Source organism: Olea europaea, chromosome 7, assembly GCF_002742605.1.
Source record: "Olea europaea var. sylvestris chromosome 7, O_europaea_v1, whole genome shotgun sequence".
Lineage (NCBI taxonomy): Eukaryota > Viridiplantae > Streptophyta > Magnoliopsida > Lamiales > Oleaceae > Olea > Olea europaea.
Window position 1 is genome coordinate 10,992,380 of NC_036243.1, and position 24,381 is coordinate 11,016,760.

At 33.8% G+C, this 24,381-nt stretch overlaps 1 protein-coding gene across 4 annotated transcripts; it reads right to left on the reverse strand.

The window, feature by feature from the left end:
* Positions 1 to 11,237: 11,237 nt before the first annotated feature.
* On the reverse strand, positions 11,238 to 24,318 carry LOC111396979 (ras GTPase-activating protein-binding protein 2-like). Of its 4 annotated transcripts, none has more exons than XM_023023632.1 (8): positions 24,231 to 24,318; positions 23,014 to 23,201; positions 14,845 to 15,142; positions 14,328 to 14,744; positions 13,980 to 14,101; positions 13,821 to 13,886; positions 12,015 to 12,078; positions 11,238 to 11,770 (listed from the first exon to the last, which is right to left on the reverse strand). In XM_023023632.1, the coding sequence occupies exons 2-8, from the start codon at positions 23,197 to 23,199 to the stop codon at positions 11,541 to 11,543; spliced, it is 1,383 nt and encodes a 460-aa protein (XP_022879400.1). In that variant the 5' UTR covers positions 23,200 to 23,201; positions 24,231 to 24,318; the 3' UTR covers positions 11,238 to 11,540. The 4 variants fall into 4 exon arrangements, with proteins under 4 accessions (XP_022879400.1, XP_022879399.1, XP_022879398.1 ...); XM_023023631.1 differs by having other exon boundaries at positions 24,178 to 24,318; XM_023023630.1 differs by lacking the exon at positions 24,231 to 24,318 and adding an exon at positions 24,086 to 24,173.
* Between the last annotated feature and the right edge of the window lie 63 nt (positions 24,319 to 24,381).

Sequence of the window (24,381 nt, forward strand, 5' to 3'; positions counted from 1 at the left end):
AATTTTTGAACATTATATAAATAAAAAATGTGTGGTTAAAAAATTAAAAATTTTGAATTTACATATAATATTATTTTATTAAAAAATATGTGATTGAAATGATATCAAAATACTGAATAAGAATTCATTTTTTTTCAAAGAATGTGAATCAAACGAGGACTAAATACAGTTAATAAATATTATAATGTCAATTTGGTCCATAAAGAATTTCGCGGCAAAAAAGCAAAGATAAGATATAAAATCAAGAAAGAGATTTCGATTGGACCCTCACAAATCATATGGGGCTTCAACTTGCACTTTTGAAAAGGTATTGTCTGCCACGTGGTGGTTGTTTGTTGCGGAATTACACGTGTTAAGCTGTGGTTGTAGATCAACAGCTAAGCAGAACACAACTTGCTGAAAGCGACGTCGTATTTGAATAACCAAGTGGAAGTTAAAAGTAATGATTAAGTCGTGCGGGTTACCTTCACGTCTTGTCAAATTTTTCTGTTTATCAAGTGGGTCGGGACTTGCTGTGAACCAAGATTTTGTTGGGAAAATTGTGAGGGAAATTTTTGTCTTTAAGAAATTAAACTCCTGTTTATTTTTCATTTTATTTTCATTAAAATAAAAAATATGATCGCTATTTATCACATTAAATCACTATATTTGAATTTCTATCTCTTATATAGGGCCCATAATAGCTAATTTTTCATTCTCACTTTTATAAAAATGAAAAACAAACACCCCCTAAATATAATCCATGTCAAAATTAATTTCAAAAATCAGATTTTAATTAATTTTTATTTATTAAATACTTAATTAAAATATATTTTATTATTTCAATGTATTAAGGTCACAATTCTATATTATTTAGTCACAAATTATTGAATTAACTGGTGACAGATTATTTCTCAATCATGAATCAAAATTTTAGAGATCACAAATTATTTACTTCACAAACAAAAAATTTTAAAGGTCACAATTTATTTATCGGTTACAAATTAAAAAAATTATAAGTTACAAATTACAAATTTTATAAGTCAGTATTTAAATTTTTAGATCACATATTATTTATTAGTCCTAAAATATCCAATTTATTGGTCACAATAACTAAATAATTTGTCACAATCTCCCTTTATACAACCCCAATCCAATACAGCCTCATCACCACCACCACCACCAAAACCACCATCTCACTACCATCGCCCTACTAAGAATCAAAACCACCATCTCCACCACACCACCACCAACCAAAATTTCTCCAAACCTACCATCGCCGTCGCCATCATCACAACCTTCGTAGCCGATCCACAACTATAGCTATCGCCACCACCATCTCACCACCACCCCCGCCTGCTAAAATTCACCATCTCTTCCACCTTTACCCCACCACACCACAAACATACCCCCACCAACAAAATCCCTAAACTTGCGGTCACCATCTGCACTTTCAAACAAATCAACCTCCAACTCTGGCTACCACAAAATCAGAGAAAGAAAGAGAAAATAATTTTTTGTAACGATCACGACGTTTGGCCCATCGACTGGGACGGTTGATCGCTACTGATATCATCACCTTTGCTAGTGCGACAATTGGCACATCGACTCGCCATTGTATTGTACGCAGCGGCACTCGAAAAGTCGATCACCGTTGGCAATACCATCACCCATGCAGAGGTACCATCATCGCAGAGCTAAGCTGTGGTGATACCATTGCCATTGCACACGATAGCCTACCCATCGACTCCGACAGGTTGTGCATGTGTGAGAGATGGCGATGGTTGGTTGGTTATGTTGAATTAGGTAGCATTTTAGGGTTTTGCGTGGGGGGGGGAGAGAGAGGAGATGAAAAATTAATTAGGGTTTGGGATGAAATTTGTATTATAATATTTAATATTTAAATATGAAATATCTGATTTTTGAATAATGAAACGTTCACCTTAATTTTAGAATATTGATCTTTAAAAGCAGGGTGATATGTAAGTTCCATAAATCTTAATTTGTTATGTGGGCCTCTATATGTAACTAATCGTGTTGAAGGCTATTTAAAATTAAGTCCAAAATTAAAGTGATATAATAAAGAATTAATTTGTTGGGTTTAGAGTATCTAAATAAAGTGTGGTTTGGATTTTATGTGTAGAAATCAATTTTCTTTATAATTGTATTTTTTGATGGACGAAATACATATAGAAATTATATGTAGTGTTATGGTCCCCAATTCATATGCAATTTTTCATTCTTTATGTCATCCTATCAATACAAGAGTACAAGAGAAAGCATATTAAAGAAGAAGATCCAATACCCACAATCAATAATCAAGAAGAAGTAATTCAAGAATCAAGATTATGGATTAAGAAGTAAAAACAAGAATAAGAATTAAAGAATCAAATAAGGCAAATTTCAAGATTATAAGTGAAGAAGCTAAAGATAAAAAGATTGCAGCTCAAGATTGATGATTCGGAATCAAGATCCAGTAATAAAGAATCATTCAAAAAGAATTAATGTATGTTCTGCATTATTAATTTTCTTGGTGATTTGACATAGAGGATCTTGATAATAAAGGAATTTAGGTTTTTTAAGTTCTAAAGTTTCTAATTTTTAAAGTTTAAAATTTCAACAAGCGGTATCAAACCCGACTCAATGTTAAACCATTGTGATTAACGAAAGAATTTTGTGGTTGAAATTTATATATTGAGTTTTTGAATCTTTTTAATTTGGAATATCAATTTTAGTCATAAATTTTGAAATTCAGAATTTTTCAAGAAAGAATTTTAAGGTTAAAAGTTATAATTTGGATTTTCCAATTTAAGATATAAATTTTAACCCTAAAATTCAAAAATTCAAATTTTTTTCGGATTTTTCGAAAATTATGGTTCAAAACGGCTGCCATAGCACTTACGGCACTAGCCTTGCATTGTAGCGTCGAATTTTAGGTATTTTTTTCTTTTGGCCTCAAAAGAGAAATATATAAATATAAATGTAAAGGGACAATCAATTTCAATTTTTGGTACTTAATATTTATTTCGAATTACTAATTTTCTAAAATAGATTAGTTGAAACAACATATTACCAAAATAACCTCTCTTGCCTACACTAATTTATTTGACATATTAGGAAGGTTGTGTGTACATAATTCATGCAGATATTTACCAGTCTAAAGGAAAGTCAATATTTGGCGAATTACTTGCACACATATAGTAATAAATACGTGACAATTGTAAAACTTTTCATTATGTGAATATTGAGTCGGCCCAAAAATAAACTTAATGTTTGACTGGATTTATTGTCAATATTTGATTACTATACTAGGAATATCACTTACAAGTTGATATTTCCATCTAAAGACTAAATATCAATATTGTGCTCGATCTTTTGTGATAGAACCACCATTATTTGAAATTATTGACTGTCCAATACGAATTTTCATGTGAACATATTATTTAGGTTTAGATTTTCTATTTGGTTAATCCATCTACTTCTGCAATATCTACCAACATCAATTCAATTCCTGTGCTTAAACCAAAGTTTAAGGGCTGAAAAGAGAATATTTATATTGTTCTTGGTGACATGAATTTAGACCTTGCGATCCACTACTCTTACGAATAAGAGTTTCACTAATAAAACGGGACTTGAATAAGTGAGATCGTTCAGACTGTATAAGTTTTATGATTATGAAGCGTGAAATTCCAGCAACATTCAGTGGCGTTGTGTTCGATAAGGTAACCGTCAAGAAATTTCTTAAAGAAGTATTCGAAAATGCTTTGCGAATAAGCGATAAGGTTGAAACTAGTACTCTCCTAGGAAACTTGGTTTCACTAAAGTATAAAGCTAAAGAAAATAAAGAGTGCATCATGGATGTGCCTCATCTTGCTTCAAAATCAACCATATTAAAGTTTGAGCTGTTTGATAACTTGCTCGTGTATATGATTTTGATTTCTCTTCCTGCATAATTTGATTAATTTAAGATCAATTATAGCTGTCAAAAGGGGAAGTAGACTCTTAATGAGCTCATTTTCAGGTTGTGCAAGAGAAAACTGGAAGTATCACTTGACCAGTACTTCTAAGGACAAGTTAAAGAATAAGAAAGTTGCATCCTATTCAATTTAATAGTAATAGTAAACACTTGAAAAATGATAAATCATCTAACTGTTACTTTTATGAAAATTTGGGGCACATGAAAGATATTGTACTAAATATTACGCTTGGCATATAAAGTCAAGTACACTTCTCATTTTGGTTTGTTTTGATGATTAATTTACAAGTTGTTTAAGCCCCATTATTTAGAAAAAAAATGCATTCATCTACAATATTTTGACATCATTTCAACCACAAATTCTTCAATAAAATAATATTACACATAAATCCAAAATTTTCCTTATTTTTTTACACACATTTTTCATCTATGCACTATTTAAAAATTCATTTTTTCTCCAAAATGGGACTCAAACAAAGGCTTGGTTTCAGCATGCAGACACATTTTGTGGATAAATTTTGGTATCATTATTCAAATAAGTGTGTCTATGCGGGGTTGCTCAAACAGCCTAGCCAATTGATGCTGCAACATTCATCTATGCGGAGGCAATGACAAATCTATTAAAGTGAGACTATAAGGCTTTTTGGGTTATTATCAAAAACTGGTTGTTATTTGGATTTGAAAGAGACATTTGAGGTACAGTCTTTTTTGGACAAAATTTGGCTTCTATTTTTACATTGAACAAATTCAGTTACTTTTGTTCAATTGAAAAAAGTCGGTTTAGTATTTTTTTCTTAATTTAAATATTGCAGGTGCCGATTTTTTATTCGGTTATGATAATATATATATGCTTAATACGGTTTCCTCTTTAAAAAAATCTTGCATGTGAATTCACGTGGTAGTAAACATAAATTGACCAATGAGAATTCCGTTTCGTTATGACACAAGTGATTATGTCACATCTCTCCAAAGAAAATGGAAAATATTGTGTTAGATGAATTTTTGATTCACTTAATTTTTCAGATTCAAGTGTTTATGTTAATTACATTAAGAAAAAATAGACAAACATAAGGAGATGGAACTTCAGACGTCTTAGAACTAACTCATATGGATATCTGTGGCCATTTCCTTTGGCTTCTTGGAATAGTTAATAGTAATTTATTATGTTCATAGATGAAATTTTCTCACTGTAGCATCTATGAAAAATCTCAAACACTAGACATGTTCAAGGTATACAAGTCTCAGATTGAAAATCTACTCAATAAAAAAAATTAAACAAGTCAGATCTTACCATAATGATGAATATTATGATATATATGATGGATCATGAGAACAACGTTCGGGGCCCTTTGCTAAATTCCTAAAGGAATGTGAAATCATCCCACACTTCATCAGAATCTCTCTAGGTTGAAGCACTAGAGACTGCAACTTAAATTATCGATAAAGTTCCAAGTAAAACAATTGTTAAGGGGTTACAAATTTTAAAGATCTCACTATTAGGTCAATTTTCTAAATGAAATATGTCCGATTCCTTGAGAATGTAGAGTTTGAGGGGGAAGATAAAGTTTTAAGGGTAATGATTTTGTCTTTAAAGAATTATATGTATATATCACTTCTGCTACAATTGACAATAATCAAGATTATGGATAAGTTCTTGTTCAAGAAGAAATTTTGGATCAAAACAATATTAAAAAATTTTCCATACACAATCAAAAGATTGTTTCAGAAGAACAAACTCAACAATCTCAAGAACAAATGTTATTAAGGAGATCCCCTAAAGAAAAGAGAGACTCCATTCGGATAATTTTTTAGTCTTTTTTCAAGAAAATACGGATAGTATTTTATTGGTTCAAAAAGATCTTATCAATCAACTCTCATCACGTAATGTAAATGAATAATTCTTAGAAGTGAATTGATGTCATGAATAAAGAGATAAAATTCATGAGTAACAATGACGTTTGGGAACTCAACTCTTGCCTGAAGGTGCGAAACTCATCGACTGTAAATGGATATTTAAAATCAATGGGGATTCAAAGGGTGATGTGGAGAGATATAATGCTTGTCTTGTTGCAAATGGCTTTATCGAAAATGAAGGCATTAACTTTAAAGAGACTTTCTTTTTGGTTTCTACGAAAGACTCTTTTAGGATTACTATGATACTTGTGACACATTTTGATCTTGAGCTATATATGATGGTTCGTGAATTAAAGAAATCCATTTATGGGTTTAAGTAGATTTCCTATCAATGAGATCACACATTTCATTAAATAATTATCTTGTTTGATTTTGAGATAAATACAATTGATGATTCCGTATACAACAAGTTCAATAGGAGTAAGCATATTTTTCAAGTATTGTATATCGATGACATACTATTTGCCTACAATGATACAAGCATATTGCACGAACCAAGAGATTTCTGTTATGAAATTTTGAAATGAAAAATCTTAGTGACGCCTCTTTTATGTCAGGTATACAAACACAACGAGATCGTTGTTGGAGTATTTTAGGATTATTACAACAGAGCTATATTGATAAAGTTTTTAAACGATTTGGGATGCAGGTATGTAAACTAAGTGATATCCTTTTTACTAAGGGAGATAAGTTTAGTCTAAATTATTGCCCCAATAATAAGTTTAAAGAAAGAAAAATACAGTCTGTGCTTCAACAGTTGGGAGTTTATTGCATGCTAATATTTGCATACGTCTAGATATGTCATCCATTGGTTGAATGCTAGGTACATAATTAAATAACTTTGAAATGGATATTTGGAAAGCATCCAATTAGATTATTCGGTATTTATAGAGAAATAAGGATCACATGATCTCATTTAGGAAAATCAGACCGATTGGAGATAACTGGATATTCTTATTCTGATCATGGAATATGATTGCGAAATTTTGTCGCTGGACAACACATTTTGGATGAATTTAAAAGACCACTTTAGTTACTCGGTGACAATAACAGACTTGTATTTCAACATGAACTTGACGATGTCAAAGTTTATAGACATATTTCTAGTTATTAAGGAAATAATTCAGAGTGTTCATATTTTTATAGAATATATTAGAACAAACTCTATAATTGCGGATCCACTTGCTAAGGGGCTATCACCCAAGGTCTTTCATGAGCATACTGTTCACATGGGTGTTGTATCTTTTGATGATATACCAGTTTAGTGGGAGTTTGTATTCATGTGTTTTCTGTTTTAGACACATAAATCTATCCATGGTTATTCGATTTATTTCAGAAATAAAGTATTTAGTTCAGTTCCGCTCTGATTTAAATTTATGGTTGATCTCATTAAAGAATAAGGTAAGATCAGTTGAAAATAGGCATGTTAGGATCACATTGCATATAATTTTCATGCTATACATCTACACTTGATCTATGTCATTTGATTGTGTTGATATCGTGACCATTGAGAGTTCAGTTATGATATTTGTAATGAAGACCATTTTGATCCTATATTTACATATTTGATGAGCAAGATTGTTTGGAGATACTTTTGATTATGATAGCAAAAGTTTTGACGTCATAAGGTTATACATATTTATCAAGTAATATATGTGACCCAGTGAGAGATTGTTGGAAAAAATTTTAATTTTTCGTATGGGCCTATATATGTAATTAATTGTGTATAGGGTTAACTTAAATCTAAGCCCAAAATTAAGAAGATCTAATAAAGAATTAAATTGTTGAGCTTAGGGCGTCTAAATAAAGTGTGGGTCAGATTATATGTGTAGAAATCAAATTCTTTTATAATTGTTCATGATGAAGGAAATACATATGGAAACTATGTATAGGATTATGGTCCACAATTCATATGTAACTTCTCATTCTTTGTGTCATCCCATCAATGTAAGAATACAAGAGAAAGATCATATACTCACAATCAAGAATCAAGAAGAAGTAATTTAAGAATCAAGATTATGGATCAAGAAGCAAAATCATGAACAAGAATTAAAGAATCAAATAAGGCAAAATTCTAAATTAAAAATGAAGAAGCCAAAAATGAAAAGATTGCAGTTCAAATTTTAAGATTCATGATCCGAAATCAAGATTCAGTGATAAAGAATCATTCCCAAAGAATTAAGGTATGTTCCACATTATTAATTTTTTTGATTATTTGATATGGACGATCTTGACAGTAAAAGAATTTAGGTTTTTCAAATTCTAAAGTTTCTAGTTTTATAAAGTTTAAATTTTCAACAGATTTCGACAGGTTCACTTCATTGTTTCTCTCTCTCTCTCTCTTCTTTCTTCATTATTTAGAGGAAAGTGAAATGGATGATTGATAAGTGTAAATAGTAAATATTACGTTCCTGTTTGGACTCCATTTTATCCAAATATACTTTTATTTTTTCCTTTTTAATAACATATACTTCGATAGAATAATATCATATGCAAATTCAAATTTCTTCTTCTTTTTGAACCACGCATTTTTCACAATATCACTATTTCAAAATACATTTCCCCTAAACACATGTTAATGGAGCCCAAACATAGGCTATATTTTTCTTGATTATTAAAATTATGAGTTTGATACTAAATTATGTTAGTTTATTAATTATTTTAGGAGAAAATTCAAATTTGGACGAGAAATTCACATGTTTTGAAGAGAAAACAGAGGATCTTGGTTGAAAATTGTGTCAAAAAACAACAATTGTTTCGATTCTTTTCTGTCTTTATTTTATTCAATCCATCGATGTTTACAATCATTTTTTTTTTTTTTTATCTAGTTTCAATTATATGTTAGCCTAAATTATTTGTTGTTAGATGAACAATGTAACTTAGATATACTATTTATTTAATCCTATTGATTTTATACAACTTTGATTGTGTCTTAATTGTTTATTTTGTTACATTTCAATTGCTTGATTATCAGCTGTTCTATTCTATTTAATGATAATTTCAAGACCGAGAAAACATATATTTGTCTAATTCATGCAATAAGTAACTTGTTTTGGTAAGAGGCCGAGAGAAAATTATAACATATATATACAATGTTGATTGAATTCTTGCAAATTAATGTTTTCACATGTGTACAAATTTGTATACAGACATAATAAATTTGGCCATGTGGATATGGCTAATTTTGCTCGAGAGAGAGTAATAGTTAAAATTGAGTAATTCGATTGTTAATACATATGAAAAGAGGTCTGAATGAATTTTAATCGAGTTAGGTGACTTCGGAATACCTAACCACTCAATCCCAAAAATCTCCACAAATTGAAATAGTTAGATTAATTTAGAATAAATTAGTTATAAAATAATCGATTTGTTAATGGATTACCACAATAATTCAGATTGAAGCCATATTAGAATAAAAATCATAGTAAGTAATTAGTCTATATGGGATTATATTTGTACTTAAAATTTTACTTCATTACTTGTTACGATCTTTACACTTGCAAAATTACTCGATCAACTATCTTTGATAATTTTATTTATTTGATTTTTGTTCCACTCTTTTAAAAATTAGCAAATTCAATACAATGATTTTCGTCCAAAAATCTTCTAAATTATTGTAAAATGACAGCCGTAGCATTGGATTTAAATAAAATAAAAGAAAATATAACAAGCCCAAATAAATAATAAATAAAAACAAAAAAGGAAAACAAAAAATAAAGACCATTTTCTTTCCCCAGCCCTCCACCACCTTCCATCCGGTGTCTCTTGGGTTTTCCCCAATTTCGTTGCTGCCGTCACTAAGTAAACCCGGCTTGGGGACAGGGATAAAAACAGGGGCGCCTGACAGGCACCCCTCCAATAGGGGGCACCATGTGACACCCCTGTCCCCAAGTCGGGACAGGGGGTTTTATCCGTAAATATAACCAGTTTATAAAAAGTTATTTGAGTAAATATAACCAGTTTATAGAAATGAGCCAAACATAAGCCTTTTTTTTTTTTTTAAAGTTAAAAGGTAATCGCCATTTTATTAATATTATCATTTTTATTTTTATTTTTTTTTTGGGACCAAAAGCATCTGGAAACAAAAATTAGACAAAAAGGTTGAGGATTGATATACTACCTCTCTCGAAGACGGAGACAAGTAGTGCAATTTGCTCTTTGTTTTCATATCTTTCTCAATTAAGATTGGATATATTTTTTATTGGTTGATTTTAGTTAAAGTTTAAATAATTCTTATTGTTAGATCCATGAATAGTTTTTGCTCCAGCTCTCAATCCTAACAACAAATTTTAATTTTAATTCCCTTTCTCTCAAAAATATAAATTGTTCAATTTAATCATTGTAGATGGAGAATTTTGGCTCCATAACTAAAACTTTCATTGGTATTCAATTTGGTTTGATTTTCATTGAACTAGATCATCCCGAGCCAAACTATCGCTAGTTGGCTCTGGTTTAGTTCGGTACATTCATTGCACATGAAAAACTTTGGCTCCATGTGTAGAATTCCTGTTGGTATATAGTGTTACACTTTGCCATGAAGGCTCCACATGACCGAGTCTCAGAAGCCCTTGTGATGAAATTACGTGGATTATTGGAGCCTGTAATTCGAAGCGCTGAAGCTGTAATTACTGAAGTGGTTTTGTGTTAATGAAGAAGCTCTGAAGTTTTCCTGTCGAACTGTCGAAGCGATGAAGTTCAACAAATGTCAAAATTGAAGCTCAAGTGACGAGCCACACGTGAAGAACTTGAATTTATTGTATGATCCTTGTGAAATGATCAATGGGACATTTGTAATGGTGGAATGTCAAAATTTTATCAATTTAGGTTGTAGGGTGATTGCCATCTATAGAAGCATTAAATGCGCCACAAACTAGTAAATTTGAATTAATGTTTAAAGATTAAATACTCTGATTCAAGATATGAAACCACATGTATATTCATTCATTTGGCACCATTCCACGTGTAACACTATATATACCCCCTTGTATCATTGAAAGAATAATGCAACTCAATATGCTTAAGACTACTCTGTCTTCTCTCTTGCTAATTATACATTTGCTTCGCTAGAGTTTAGATTACCTTGGGTTTTTTTTTTTTTTTTTTGGTTATTATTACACAATCGTTCCCAAAATATATTGTCGGAACCCAAATATATTTGTCTCGTGTTATAAAGCCTCCCCCACATCCAAATTCAAAAACTAGGCCGCCTTCAACGGACACAAATCCTTAACTGATCTATTCTTTACTTGCTTTTGACCATGCAGAATTAGAAGTCCGGTCCCTAACTGGTATTCTATTAGCCACCTTTAGGTAACGAGGGAAGTTCCTATTGGATCCAATTTTAGCAACATCCAAAAAAAAATTCTACTTGAAAAAATCTCCATCTCCATCAAACAGAAAAATGCGATTCTCGCAATGTTACATTCGTCGACTATGCGAAGAAGTTGCCCCTATAAAAAATTATGTTAGAAAGATTAACTGATACTACACTAATTGCCATTTCATTTGTTCAGGCAACCCAGTTTAGAATTAATTATGAAGCACTAGAAAGAAAAAATAAATCGACTTTCACAAGTTAATTTGACTACATTAATGACTAAGTTTTACTGTTCAGCTCACACAGGCCACAAAAACAGTGAAAATTTCCGCCAATTAATCTCAGATGGACATCCTACGTTGAAACGGCATTTGGACGTGGGCTTCCACGACGACCTCCTCTTCCTCTTCCTTGGTGATAACCTTCTCCACCTCGTCCACCACCAAAGTTTCCACGACCACGGAAGCTGTCATTTCTTCCATAACTCCTACCACCAGGTCCGCCACTAAAGTTTCCACGAATCCTGTAGCTGTCTTGTCGAAACCCTCCACGTGAATTAGGAAAACGACCCCTCCCAGTACCCACTGTAAAAGCAACAGCAATATCATATGAACAATCCATGTGAATGCTTCTTTTAAACGTATGAAAATATCACAGTAAACACTCTTGCAAAGTGTTCTTTGGACAGAAATCATAAAAGGGAACGTTTGGTTTGCTGCATTGGACAAGAATCGAGAGTATAATGGACAAGATTTTAGCTTCTTGTTCTTCCTCGTACTGTCCATTACACTACATTTACAGGCATCCTAATAGTCTCCTCTAACTCACCTCGAGTAGTGGTCCTCTTTATCTCAACAACAGCTTGACGCCCCCCTATAGTTATGGGTGAAGCCTGAATAATGACAATATTAGAATGCAGACCAGCAAAGATATAAATTTCCAACGAATAGCAGAAGTGTGTATATATATATATACGAAAATGATCTCCTAAGCACCGGTGTTTAATATAAGCTAAACACCGATGCTTAGAAGATCATTTATGTACGTGTATATATAGAATCAATTCAAATGATATAAACCTTAGCATCAGGAATTAAATATTCATGTTTGGAAGCTAAAAAACAAAATACATTGAAAGCATGAAGCTGTGAAATAAGATCCGTATACTTTTTCACTGACTTAGCCAAACCACTTGTGGTGTCTGGTGTATCTTTTAAGAAGTTTCGAAGGTAACATCTGATCAAATGCACACAAAGAATCATGTGAGCAATTTAAGAGTAAAACGAGATCGTGGCTTTAGATTTTACATAACAAAAACCAAGCATAGGCCAATCACATTGTAAGGTTTCATATATAAATTTCTATAGAATCTTTGAAAAAGACTTTCCTTCTTAAGAAGGAAAAGACATCAAGAAGCAAAAAAATGCTTACTGAGGATCTTACTAGTTGTGCCAGTTCCAAATTTTAATTAATACCAGGTGGGAAAAACAACAAGATCAAAACGTTATTATTCTTTACAGGTTAAAGCAATCCGATACAGAAAGCTTAATAAAGCACAACTGAGTTTCGTGCAAGGTAAAGGTGAATATAAACCTGTGTATTTATGCCACTAAATGATGATATGGACAGAAAGTGATGATGGAACTTTGCATATATTATGAGGCAACTGGGTTCAGGATCTTTTCAGGAAACGGTGGCTGAAAACTTAACTCAGAAACTCTTTTGAAACTTGTATGGTTCAATAGTAAGCAAAAGATCTGGACTTGAAATTGTTATCTTGGAGCTTTAGGAGCAAAACAAATTATAGAAAGTGCTGTCTAAAGAAAAGAAAGAAACAGTGAGACCTAAGCTTCAGGAAAGTGATGATGGAACTTTGCATATATTATGAGGCAACTGGGTTCAGGATCTTTTCAGGAAACGGTGGCTGAAAACTTAACTCAGAAACTCTTTTGAAACTTGTATGGTTCAATAGTAAGCAAAAGATCTGGACTTGAAATTGTTATCTTGGAGCTTTAGGAGCAAAACAAATTATAGAAAGTGCTGTCTAAAGAAAAGAAAGAAACAGTGAGACCTAAGCTTCAGTGTGCATGCCTATTGATTAAGTTCCTTCTTTATAAACAGGTATTAATTTCCTTCATTATAAACTAGGTATCAACAAAGTCTTCAAAACATAACCCCAGGCCTGACTTCAAGATCCTTTCCAAAATTCAACTACAAAGATCAACGTATCACTTAAAAGTTAACCCATTTGAACCGCTTCCAACAATCATTAAGCCCCGTCTTCCTTTGAAACAAAACCCTTTAATTCTTATACTCATTTTCGATCACACTTTTACACAAGAAAAATTTTTGCCCATAAATCCAAAAAATTTCCATACCTTTTAACCACACATTCTCCAAAAAAAAAAAAAGAATACCATTTTTTCAAAATAATGGCCATCACACGGGCTAAATATCACTCAAACTCCAATAACAACGAATATCACACCATATTTAACACAGAATAAACTAGTTAAGAGGCTTTCAATCAGTCAAGTGGCCTTTAACACATTTCTGTGGCAAGGTTGTAATTTCTACATTCTCTGGACGTAATCTAAGAACAAGATAACAGAAAAGGAAAATTAACGTACACACCTGAATTGCACTTTGCATGGAGCTGAAATCTTGAAATTCAACAAAGCCAAAACAAAATCCTTGTAGCTGAGCAGGAAGAAAATAAGAAGAAACTATTAAGCTTGTAAAGAGGCTGAGTCAGGTTGAACAAATCATGGAAATAATGTCTATCAAACCAACCATATTGCTTCTAACTTGGACCCCATTTTGCTTAATAGATCCAAACTTCTTGAATTCTGCCTCAAGCTGATCATCCATTATGTCAAGCGGCAAATTGCGGACATAAATGGAATGGCCCTCCACTTTAAGAAAATAAGGAAATTAAAATGAATCATATTTTTGAATGACGACTTTAAAAAGGGAATAAAAAGTGGATAATCTCAATAATAGATTTGGCTCTCACAAGTTTCTTGATTCTTTTAATTTCCTCTCATCATACATGTTAGACTTAGTAGTGCTTGTTTTCATGCACTGGTAATCAGAACTTTGCCCTCAACCAGTGGCCGAATATGGTAGAGAACACAATACCTTTGTCCTGGAAATCGTCGATTTTGAGTGCATTAAGAGCTGCAGCTCGGGCTGATGCTTCAGGGTCAGAAGCATGTGTAGCTACGTCAACCGATTGCTTTTCAGTCTTCGTAGGAGCTACTCTCGAAGTATTAGCAGGTACGTAAACTTTGGTTGGCCCCTTCTTTGATTGTGAACTTACAATTGAAGCATATGACTTCTTTGGAGCATCCTCTGGGGTAGTAGAGGAAGCTGATTCTGCAACTGCAGATATGTGATTTTCATCTAAATGAGATTCAGCTTCCACCACAATATCCTCTTCAATACTAACTTGCCTCTCCCCAATCACTGGGTTATGGATATCCTCTATGTTTTCAACTACCTGTTCATGAGAACTTGCCTGGTCCAGATTGGGAGGATCGAGCACTTGAGCAGGCTCTGAAAACAAATGGAAATGATAAAAAAACTGAGAGAGAGAGAGAGAGAAGTTTCAATACTGCAGCAAAATAGTAAAATCATATGTAAAAACAAAGCCAACCTGGATCTGGGTTCAGAGAAGTTGATGGTATATCATCGATTCCAACAACTGGTCGTGCACTTACGTCAGGCTCATTTTCCTCCACATACCTAAAAATATCATTGAGAACATAGTACCCTTTGTCTTGTGGAGCAAGAAAAAAGGTTTGTGTGAATTTCCTTCTCAAGTTGTCCTTTCCAGTCAAGCACCCAGTTACTAAAACAATCACTCCATCCTTATAAGAATCCTGTGCATCTGCGGTCTTTATCTCTGCCTTGAAGTTTTTGTAGTCCAAGGAACATATTTTATCATTGATACTCTGTCCAGCATAAAATCAACACGAAGCTGATCTTACTAATAGTTATATGGCGATCAAAATAAAAAATAGTGGGTAAATAATTATGAAAAGTACTTTCTCATTTCCATATTATACATGACAATATCAATTTTGAGTTGCCTCACATGGAAGTCACTTGTCCATATGGAAGAAAATTTCATTTAGATTCCAAAAGTAACCTTCAAAAGAGAGAAATACAATTTAGAAGTGGTGTTAACATGTCTAAAGAATTATAGAACAAATCTATTTCATTGACGTATAAAATATGATCTACAAGGGCCTATTTATGGGTTACATAGGAGAAATAGATGAGAACACAATAACTAATTGATAACTATAAAGAAATATTATCCCCTAATTATCTCTTCAGATATTCATCAAGATTATCTCCTAAAATATCTTTTAAGATATACAACCATTTACCACTAATTAACCACTAACATTAATTTGATAGACTTTCCAACACTCCCCCTCAACTTGGTCAAAAAATGTCTTCCATGGCCAGCTTGCTTGATAACTTCTAGAACTGTTTTATAGGTAGACCTTTTGTTAGGATATCTGCAATTTGATCATCTGTAGGGACATAAGTCATGCATGTTTGTCCACTATCAAATTCCTCGATGAAATGTTTATCTACCTCAACGTGTTTCGTCCGGTCATGAAGAACTTGGTTGTGTGCTATCGAGATTGCTACCTTGTTATCACAGTATGCCTTTATTGGAGATAGACTTGGTATCTTTAGTTCATCTAGAGTTCTTTCAACCTATAGAACTTGTTGTGCATGTGGCTCATATAGAGTAGAACACATGCCCTGGATCAAATAGGCAGACGCGCGGAGCGGAGTGAGAGGAGCGGAACGCATCGAACAGAACGGAGCGGAGTGACAGCATCGGCTTTGTGCGTGTTTAATTTATTGTCTGGTTTTTAGGGACGCTGAATGGGTTGGGGGTGCGGGGACAATGCCCTCGCGGTACGGTACAAGGGTATTTTCTGTATGGGCCTTAAAGTTTTATATGGGCCCAGGCTAAAGTTAGTATAAATAATATGTTGTAGCCCTATTTTTCACAATTGAATAAAAGAAATCTCCGCTTCGCTCTCGTGGACGTAGGCACATCGCCGAACCACGTAAAAATCTTGTGTTGATTTCCGTTTTTCATCTCTTTAATATTGCGCATAAAATCCAACAGAACTTAACATATTCCATGAGCTACCGATTTGAATTCGGCCTCCGCATTACTCCTAGCCACCACGTTTTGCTTCTTGCCTAACCGTGTAATCAAGTCGCCTCCAACAAATGTATAGTAGCCAGAAGTCGATCTTCTATCAATTATACTTCCAGCCCAATTGGCATCAGTATATACTTCGATTTGTAAATTATTATTCTTCTCAAATAATAGTCCTTTTTCCCAGTGATCCCTTTAAGTATCTCAAGATTCTATAAGCCGTTTCAAAGTGTTCAGATCCTCGTGAATGCATGAATTGGCTCATCATGCTCATGGCAAATGCTATGTCTGGACGAGCATGTGATAGGTAGATTAACCCACCAACCAACCTTTGAAATTGCTCATTTTTTACATCTTCAGGTTTAGCTGGTAGAAGCTTTAAGCTGAGTTCAATTGGTGCCTCAACTGCCTTGCAGCCGAGTAATCCTATTTCTGCAAGCAAATCAAACACATACTTTCTTGGGATACAAATATACCTCTCTTGGATCTAGCAAACTCCATTTCAATAAAATATTTTTAAGGCCCCCAAGTCTTTGATTTTTAAGTCATTAGCAAGAAATTTTTTGAGTCTTTCGTGCTCAACATATATGATTAAAATTGAGATTTTTACTTCCTCCCAATGTCTGCAAAACAAAGTATGATCAGCTTGACTCTGTGGATATACGTGACCTTTAACAATATTGTTGAAGCGTTCAAACCACGCTCGAGGCGATTGTTTCAGGCTGTATAAGAATTTTTTTCAACTTGCATACTCTCAAATTGTTCCTCAAAACCAGGTCATAGATTCATAAAGACCTCTTATTCCAAGTCTCCGTTAAGTAATGCATTTTTAATGTCTAGCTGGTGCAAAGGTCAATTAAAGTTAGCAACTAAAGATAATAATATACGAATAGAATTAATTTTTGTAACAAGAGCAAATGTCTCCTAATAATCAATCCTGTATGTTTGAGTGAACCTTTTAGCTACCATACGTGCTTTGTATCTTTCTACACTCCCATCAGCTTGACATTTGACAATAAAGACCCATTTACAGCCTATTGTTTTCTTTTCTCTGGGTAGGTCAACTATTTCCCAAGTACCATTCTTCCTTAGAGCATTCATCTCTTCCAAGACCGCTAATTTCCAATCTAAATTTTCTAGTGCTTCCTAAATAGTTCTCAGGATAATTAAGTTAGAGACTTTTGTTGTAAATGATTTGTGGGACTTAGAGAGTCTATGGTAGGACAAATGTTTAGCAATAGGGTGTTTGGTACAACTTCGGACTCCATTTCTAAGGGCTATAGGAATGTTTAGATCAGATAAATTGTTTGGTAAAGAAGGGAGTTAATCTGAAGTAGAATCTAAGATAGGGAAAATAGAATTGCTTGCACCTATAGATTGGCCATTAATGCAGGGGTGATTGATCTTGCATTAGAGAAGTGGGCAGATCCTTGCTTCTTTGATGAGTTCCCCTTCTAGTATAAACACGGAACTCAAAAACAAGATGAGTATCATCTTACCCTAGCATTTCTCATTTCTCTCCCTGGATGCATGCTTTCAATACTCGACAAAAATGGACAATTAATTCCTTCATTTTCCAAATTTGAAGTACCTATTTCCTGAGTTTTTTGGATAAGATCAAGTTCAAGAGAGGAAAAGAATGAGGTAGGGAAGGGATTGATTTCCCAAAACTAATCTTCACTAGTAGTTACCACCCCACCCCACCCCCCCAGCTGCAGCAAAAAAAAATAATAATAATAAGGTTGGTTTTCTAGAAAACTGACATATATATTAATAAAATATTTTTTAGTTTTGAGTGTTAAAAACATTTATACCTCTTTTTATTTGGTGCATAGCCAAAAAGGACACTTTTATGGCCTGGGATCTAGTTTTGAACTAAGCCCATTGGGTAGATGAACAAAAACCGTAGACACAAAGCCTTTAAAGGAAGATTGGATGTGATTCGACACTGGGGATACACTTTCTTAAGACATGCTAAGGAGCGATGTATTTTACAACATGAGCTTGCATTCGATTTATCAAATATGCAGCAGTTAAAATAGCATCTCCCCATAAGCATTTTGGTACATGCATGGAAACATAATAGCTCTAGCAACCCCAAGTAAATGCCTATTTTTTCTTTCGGCTATTCCGTTTTGTTGAAGGTTATCACTACAATTAGATTAATGATGAATCCCTTTTTCTGGTAAAAAGTTTCCTAATACTTGGTTAAAATGCTCGACTCCATTGTAGGTGTAAAGTATTTTAATTTTCATTTGAAATTGGTTTTCGACCATGTTATAAAAAAAAATTAAATAATCTTTCAACCTCATTTTTATCATTCATCATATATACCCAGCAAAGTCGGATGTCATCCTCAACGGAAGTCACGAATCATTTTTTTCCAGAAGATGTTGTAATTTTCAAAGGGCCCTAAACATCACTATGAACCAGATAGAAAGGATTTTGACGCACAATAGGGTAGAGAATTACACGTAGTATGATGACTCTTGGATAAGTGAAAACTTTAACATTCAAATGATGAACAATCCTCATTTTTAAACAAAGTAGGAAATAGATATTTTAAATACAAAAAAGTAGGGCGCCCAAGTCTAAGGTGCTAGAGCATTATTCGTTCACAAGCAGGAAGAGAACTAATACTAGTACGAAATCCTTGAGCATGTTTATTGGAGAGAGGATTGTCATCGAAGGAATCCATCCACCATTTTAGCACTACCAATCATCATCCCCGTTCTCTGGTCCTGAAATTCACAATGGGGGTCAAGAAGAGAACACGACAATTAGAGTTCTTAGAGAGTTGACCGATAGATATGAGATTACAAGCAAGGTCCGGGAGATAATTTGAATGACACGAGAAAGTACAAAAAATCCTACTAGTTTGAGCCAGAGAACCACTAGGAATACCAGGTTGTGGATTAGAGTTAAGCATCCTTAGAAGGAGATTCGTCTGCTCCTTGTTGAAGGGACTGGGAATTGTTTTTGGCTCATGAACAGGTGTTGTTTGACTGAATCGTTCACTAGGTCTACTGCTTTTCCAATTTTCAGGCTTCCCATGAATTTTTCGACAAGTCTCACAAGTATAACGAGGCTTGTTGCAAAAATTGCACCACACACAGGGCTTATCATTCCCAGGTCGTTGGTTACATATAGACCTACTTCGATTTGCATCAGCAGCAATCAGTGCAGAATGTTCAAACGGTATAGTAGTTACCTTCTTCCCAAGCATGACATCACAATGACTTTCCTCTCTTCAAACCTCCGCAAAGACTTCTTCAAGTGAGGGAAGAGGGGAGCGACCAATGATTCTACCTTTCACTTCATCAAATTCTATGTTTAATCCTACAAGAAATTTGAAGATCCGGTCATTCTCCACCATCTTCTTATGATGAGTGTAATCTTTAGGTGACTTCCACTCATACACATTAAAGAGATCAAGATCCTGGTCTTTTTAGAGTATGAATGTATTTGGTAACATTATCCTCATTCTGTCGAATTTCTCCAAGTTGAATCTGCAATTCATAAACCTGAGATTGGTTACCAAGGTCGGAGTAAATCTGGTGAATGTAGTCCCACAGTTCCTTGGTAGTAGGGTAGTTCATGTAATTTGAGGTAATGTCTTCCTCCATGGAGTTAACGAGCCAGGCAATGACCATCGAGTTTTCAGCATCCCAAATGGCATAGTTTGCATCATCAGCTGCAGGTGCCTTCTTCTCTCCAGTTAGGTATCCAATTTTTCCACTTCCTCGAATGAACATTTGCACAGACATCAACCAACACAAGAAATTATTACCATTGATTCCAATACTAGTGATCTAGAAAGAGTTGGAATCAGAATGAGGTAAACAAGTAGAAGTCATGTTTGATGGAGAGGGAATCGATTCAGAAATTTCGGACATATTTGGAGACTAGGTTTAGCACAAGGAAGTGAGAGAGAATGGAAAAGAAAAAATTGGAATAAGTCCAGAAAATCTAAAAAGTGTCGGAACAATTGTTTTAGCTCTGATACCATCTAAAGAATTATAGAACAAATGTATTTCATTGATGTATAAAATATGATTTACAAGTGCCAATTTATAGGTTACATAGGAGAAATGGATGAGAACAAAATAACTAATTGATAACTATAAAGAAATATTATCTCCTAATTATCTATTCAAAAATTCATCAAGATTATCTCCTAATATATCTTTTAAGATATAAAACCATTTACAACTAATTATCTAAAATCTATCAATACTACCAACATTAATTTGATAGACTTTCCAACAGCATGATTGTTGAACTCATTCAAAATACATGTGGCAAAAGTCAAGGGTAGTTTTGGAATTTGAAAGGTGTTGAGGTATGAGAGTAAAAGTAATCAATAGTTCTTTAATGATTTCTTTAACTAAAATCAAGAACTTCGCAGAGATTTCTACCAAATCTCACCAATATGTAGCAAACAGGAGATAAACAAGAAACTATACGAGAAAAGGTCGTGCAGACCGTATTTTTATGAGGGGGAGCGAAAAGTGGGAAGGTAGTTATTCTTTATTTTCCTTGCGTTGCAGGAAATTCTTACTTGCAAGATAGTTTCTTGTATTTTCCACAAACATGTCACATTCAAAAGTGCAGTACTGTGTGGGGAAATTCAATTAGTTACACTTATTCTATAAATTTCAATAATTAAAGATTTCCATTGCAAACAAACACGGACGGAAAAATTTTTCGTTGTATTTTACTTTCACAAGCTTCCCTTGGAAAATCTTCCCTTGCAATTTTCTGTTATTCAAAGGGATCCTGCATTTTTTTTTTTTTAATTTTGGTGAAACTCATTTTTTGCAATTTGCACCATTCAGGTCTACCAATGGACCCGTCCTTACCAGTTCTCTTGGTTCAGCATTGACGATAATGACAAACGGAAAAGCAAGACACAAATTTTTACACAAGAATATCTGCAGTTTCATTCCAAGCTAAAATTTATATGATGAAACCTATTTTCTCTCAGTATCATATATATCCTGATGATGGGCAAATGAACTAAGAAAATGGGAACCGTTTAAACAGGAGCTATTCAAGGGTATTAATTCAATTTACAGCTGGAACATTTTTGGGACCTAGTCAAGTTTAAACAAAACATGACCCACGACACACTAAATTCAGGTTATTTCAGAAAGGTTAATTTCTTACTTCTGAGAAATGGGCTAACATATTTGTCAATTGTCATTGTTTGACCGTCTATAAAGTACATTGTCCTTCTGAAACCCATGCTCCACAAAAGATGATGCTCAGTGGGATGGAGAGATTGTTACAACAAACTAAATGTGTTTGTCATCCATCTGATAACTGGTTGTCCATAAAGTTCTCTTGGTTGTATATGTAACATTCTCTTTACTAATCGAGGTAAAGAACTAAATTTCAACACAATATGGTGATCAAGATTGCTACTTACTGTTATTTTATCCTTCCAACGTTTTATTTTCATCCTCTGATGTGTAATGAAAGAAGTATGAGACACAAACGTGTGAGAATTTGACATTAATGCAACTTATGTGGTGTGATTTCTTCAATGCCGTGCCTCTAAGTGTTTCTCCTTGTACATTAAACCTTTGACAAGTCAGAATCCTTGTATAATGCAAACTACATTATCTACTATGTAGCACGTAAACATGAGCACCCAATATGGTCTATCATCCTTTGTTATAATCACAGCCTCCGAACGGGAAAAAAATGAAAAGAAATGAAAAGGCCAAGGACATTACCACATGGACAACTTTCACATCTTCGATGCATAAGGTTAATTACAGAAATATCCCACAAAATTTACATCATTGTAGTGTTAGACCATGTGTGAACATTTTTAACTATAACTATTCAACATTGTCCCCCTGAGAGATCAGTACTAAATGAAAAGGAGATCTTGACTAACTAGGTATCTAGCAATCAAATTAAAAAGAATAAGAGATCAACCCACATTCAAGTTTAGGATGTCATCTTTAGACATTGTGGTTAAAAATTATAACATATTATAAAGGTAGGATTGCTAAAATTATAATACTGAGCCAAGAGCAGTTAATAACACGTAACTAGAAATATGAAAGCGACAATACCACACGATAACATGCTTCATTCTCATTGTGACAGCTACTGCACCATGTGCAGTTTCCGAATCGCACTATATCGAAGAAGAGAATTACAATGTATTCGAGACTCACGCATCTCTCTATTTTCTCCCTACTTAGATATACAGAATGGAGGCCTCACCATATTATCCTTTATATCGAAGGAAAATATTAGGAAAGCCTAATAAATCTTCGAAATTCCCAAAGTATTCCTATAACACTTAAAAAAAAATTTGCCTGCTGAACCCCCGGTCAACCTTGCCGCGAGGTCGAACCACTGCCCAGGGGAGAAGTGTACAGTATATTAGACTCCACACATCTAACGAAAATGTTATAAAGATTAGTCAGCTACCAGAAAAGATATGATGCAGAAATTCAGCACGCATAATACATTGATTGTCACTTTTTAATTTGCGGCAGAATAAATAAAAGGGAAGAAGAAGGAGAAGAAGGCTGCAGGAAGAGAAGCATGATGGGTAGAAATAGCAGCACTAGGTACATAAGCATACTCAGTGCTCAACAAACTTACTTTCATGGTTGTCACAGTAGTCATAACACCATCAGGACCTGGGCGACTCAACACACTTGTATCCAGGTAAAAGCGGAAAACCAACTCAGGCGAGTGGTGGAGAATATGGTAGTACTGCTCAACAAAAGCATTTCCGACCACTTGAGCACTGGGAGCTGCTGGAGGAGTCTCTGTTTGCATGGCCATTCCTACAGAAAATCAAGTAAATATATAGTATTAAAATGGTATCTTTTCAATTCTTTTGGAGATTAAATAGAGAAGCGCGAGAGAATAAAAGAACCTCTAGCTACTTGTTGCGAGTAATCCCAAGAAATTTATAGCATTACACAAACAAAGCGAACAAGAATTTAAGTGTAACAACAGACTGAGCAGTATTATAGTCCATCTGCAAAGATAACAACTGGCTCCAGATTTCAAACTTTTTAAATAACAGGTAAGAAAGATAAATTGATTTCTGCCCCCAAAAATGATGCATTCCAGTAAAAACGCTCTATATAATAACCATGTCATTAGCATAGATACTCGGTAGCAATTTGTGTAATTAAAAAAAGCCATTAAATTCCAAATTGCCAAACAACAGAACCCCAAACTCCAAAACAGCCATAAAACACAGATATTCCCATTAAATATTATATCAAGCAGCACCATGCACATTACTGATAAACAGACAACAAAAAGATCACAGCTTTTCAATGAAAGTAGAACTAAAATCAGCATCTGCAACAGCCGAAATGAAAAATTAAAATAAAAAGAATTCACGTTTTCTAGGAAAGACTGATAGTTGGTTTCTGGACCATATTATAAAACCCCAAAAGTAATTACCAATGTTACATCTTTCTGGAGAAAGGTTCAAGAAAAAAGGATAAATGTTAAAATCCACGAATAAACCAATAAAGGGTTGATATTTTACTAAATCCATCTGTAGATCTAACTCTAAAAAGGTAAAGAACAAAACCCTAGAACCAAAATGATCGAAATTTCGAGGTTTATAAAAAAATCTGTTTACATAAATAACATTTTTGAGCAAACGATAAGTTTCAGTTAAAAGTACAAAAAAGCTTCACATTCATACCGATCATTAAGCGCATATTTCCTCAATCCGAAATAGAAATAGCCAAGTTAACATGATCCGGTTGATTAAATCAAATTTACGAATTTAGTTACCTGATCAATGAACTACACTTGCAGTAAATGAGTGAAATAGAGAGGGTACGTACGATTCAGTGCTTTGGCCAAACTTTAGAGAGAGAAAAAGACAGATATGTTAAGAGGTAGAGGGTAGAGAAATGCAATTAGCGCACGAGAGAAAAGAAGTGACTGTGCGTGTGAAAAATGCTGATAATATTTAGCCCCGTTTGGTACCCATTT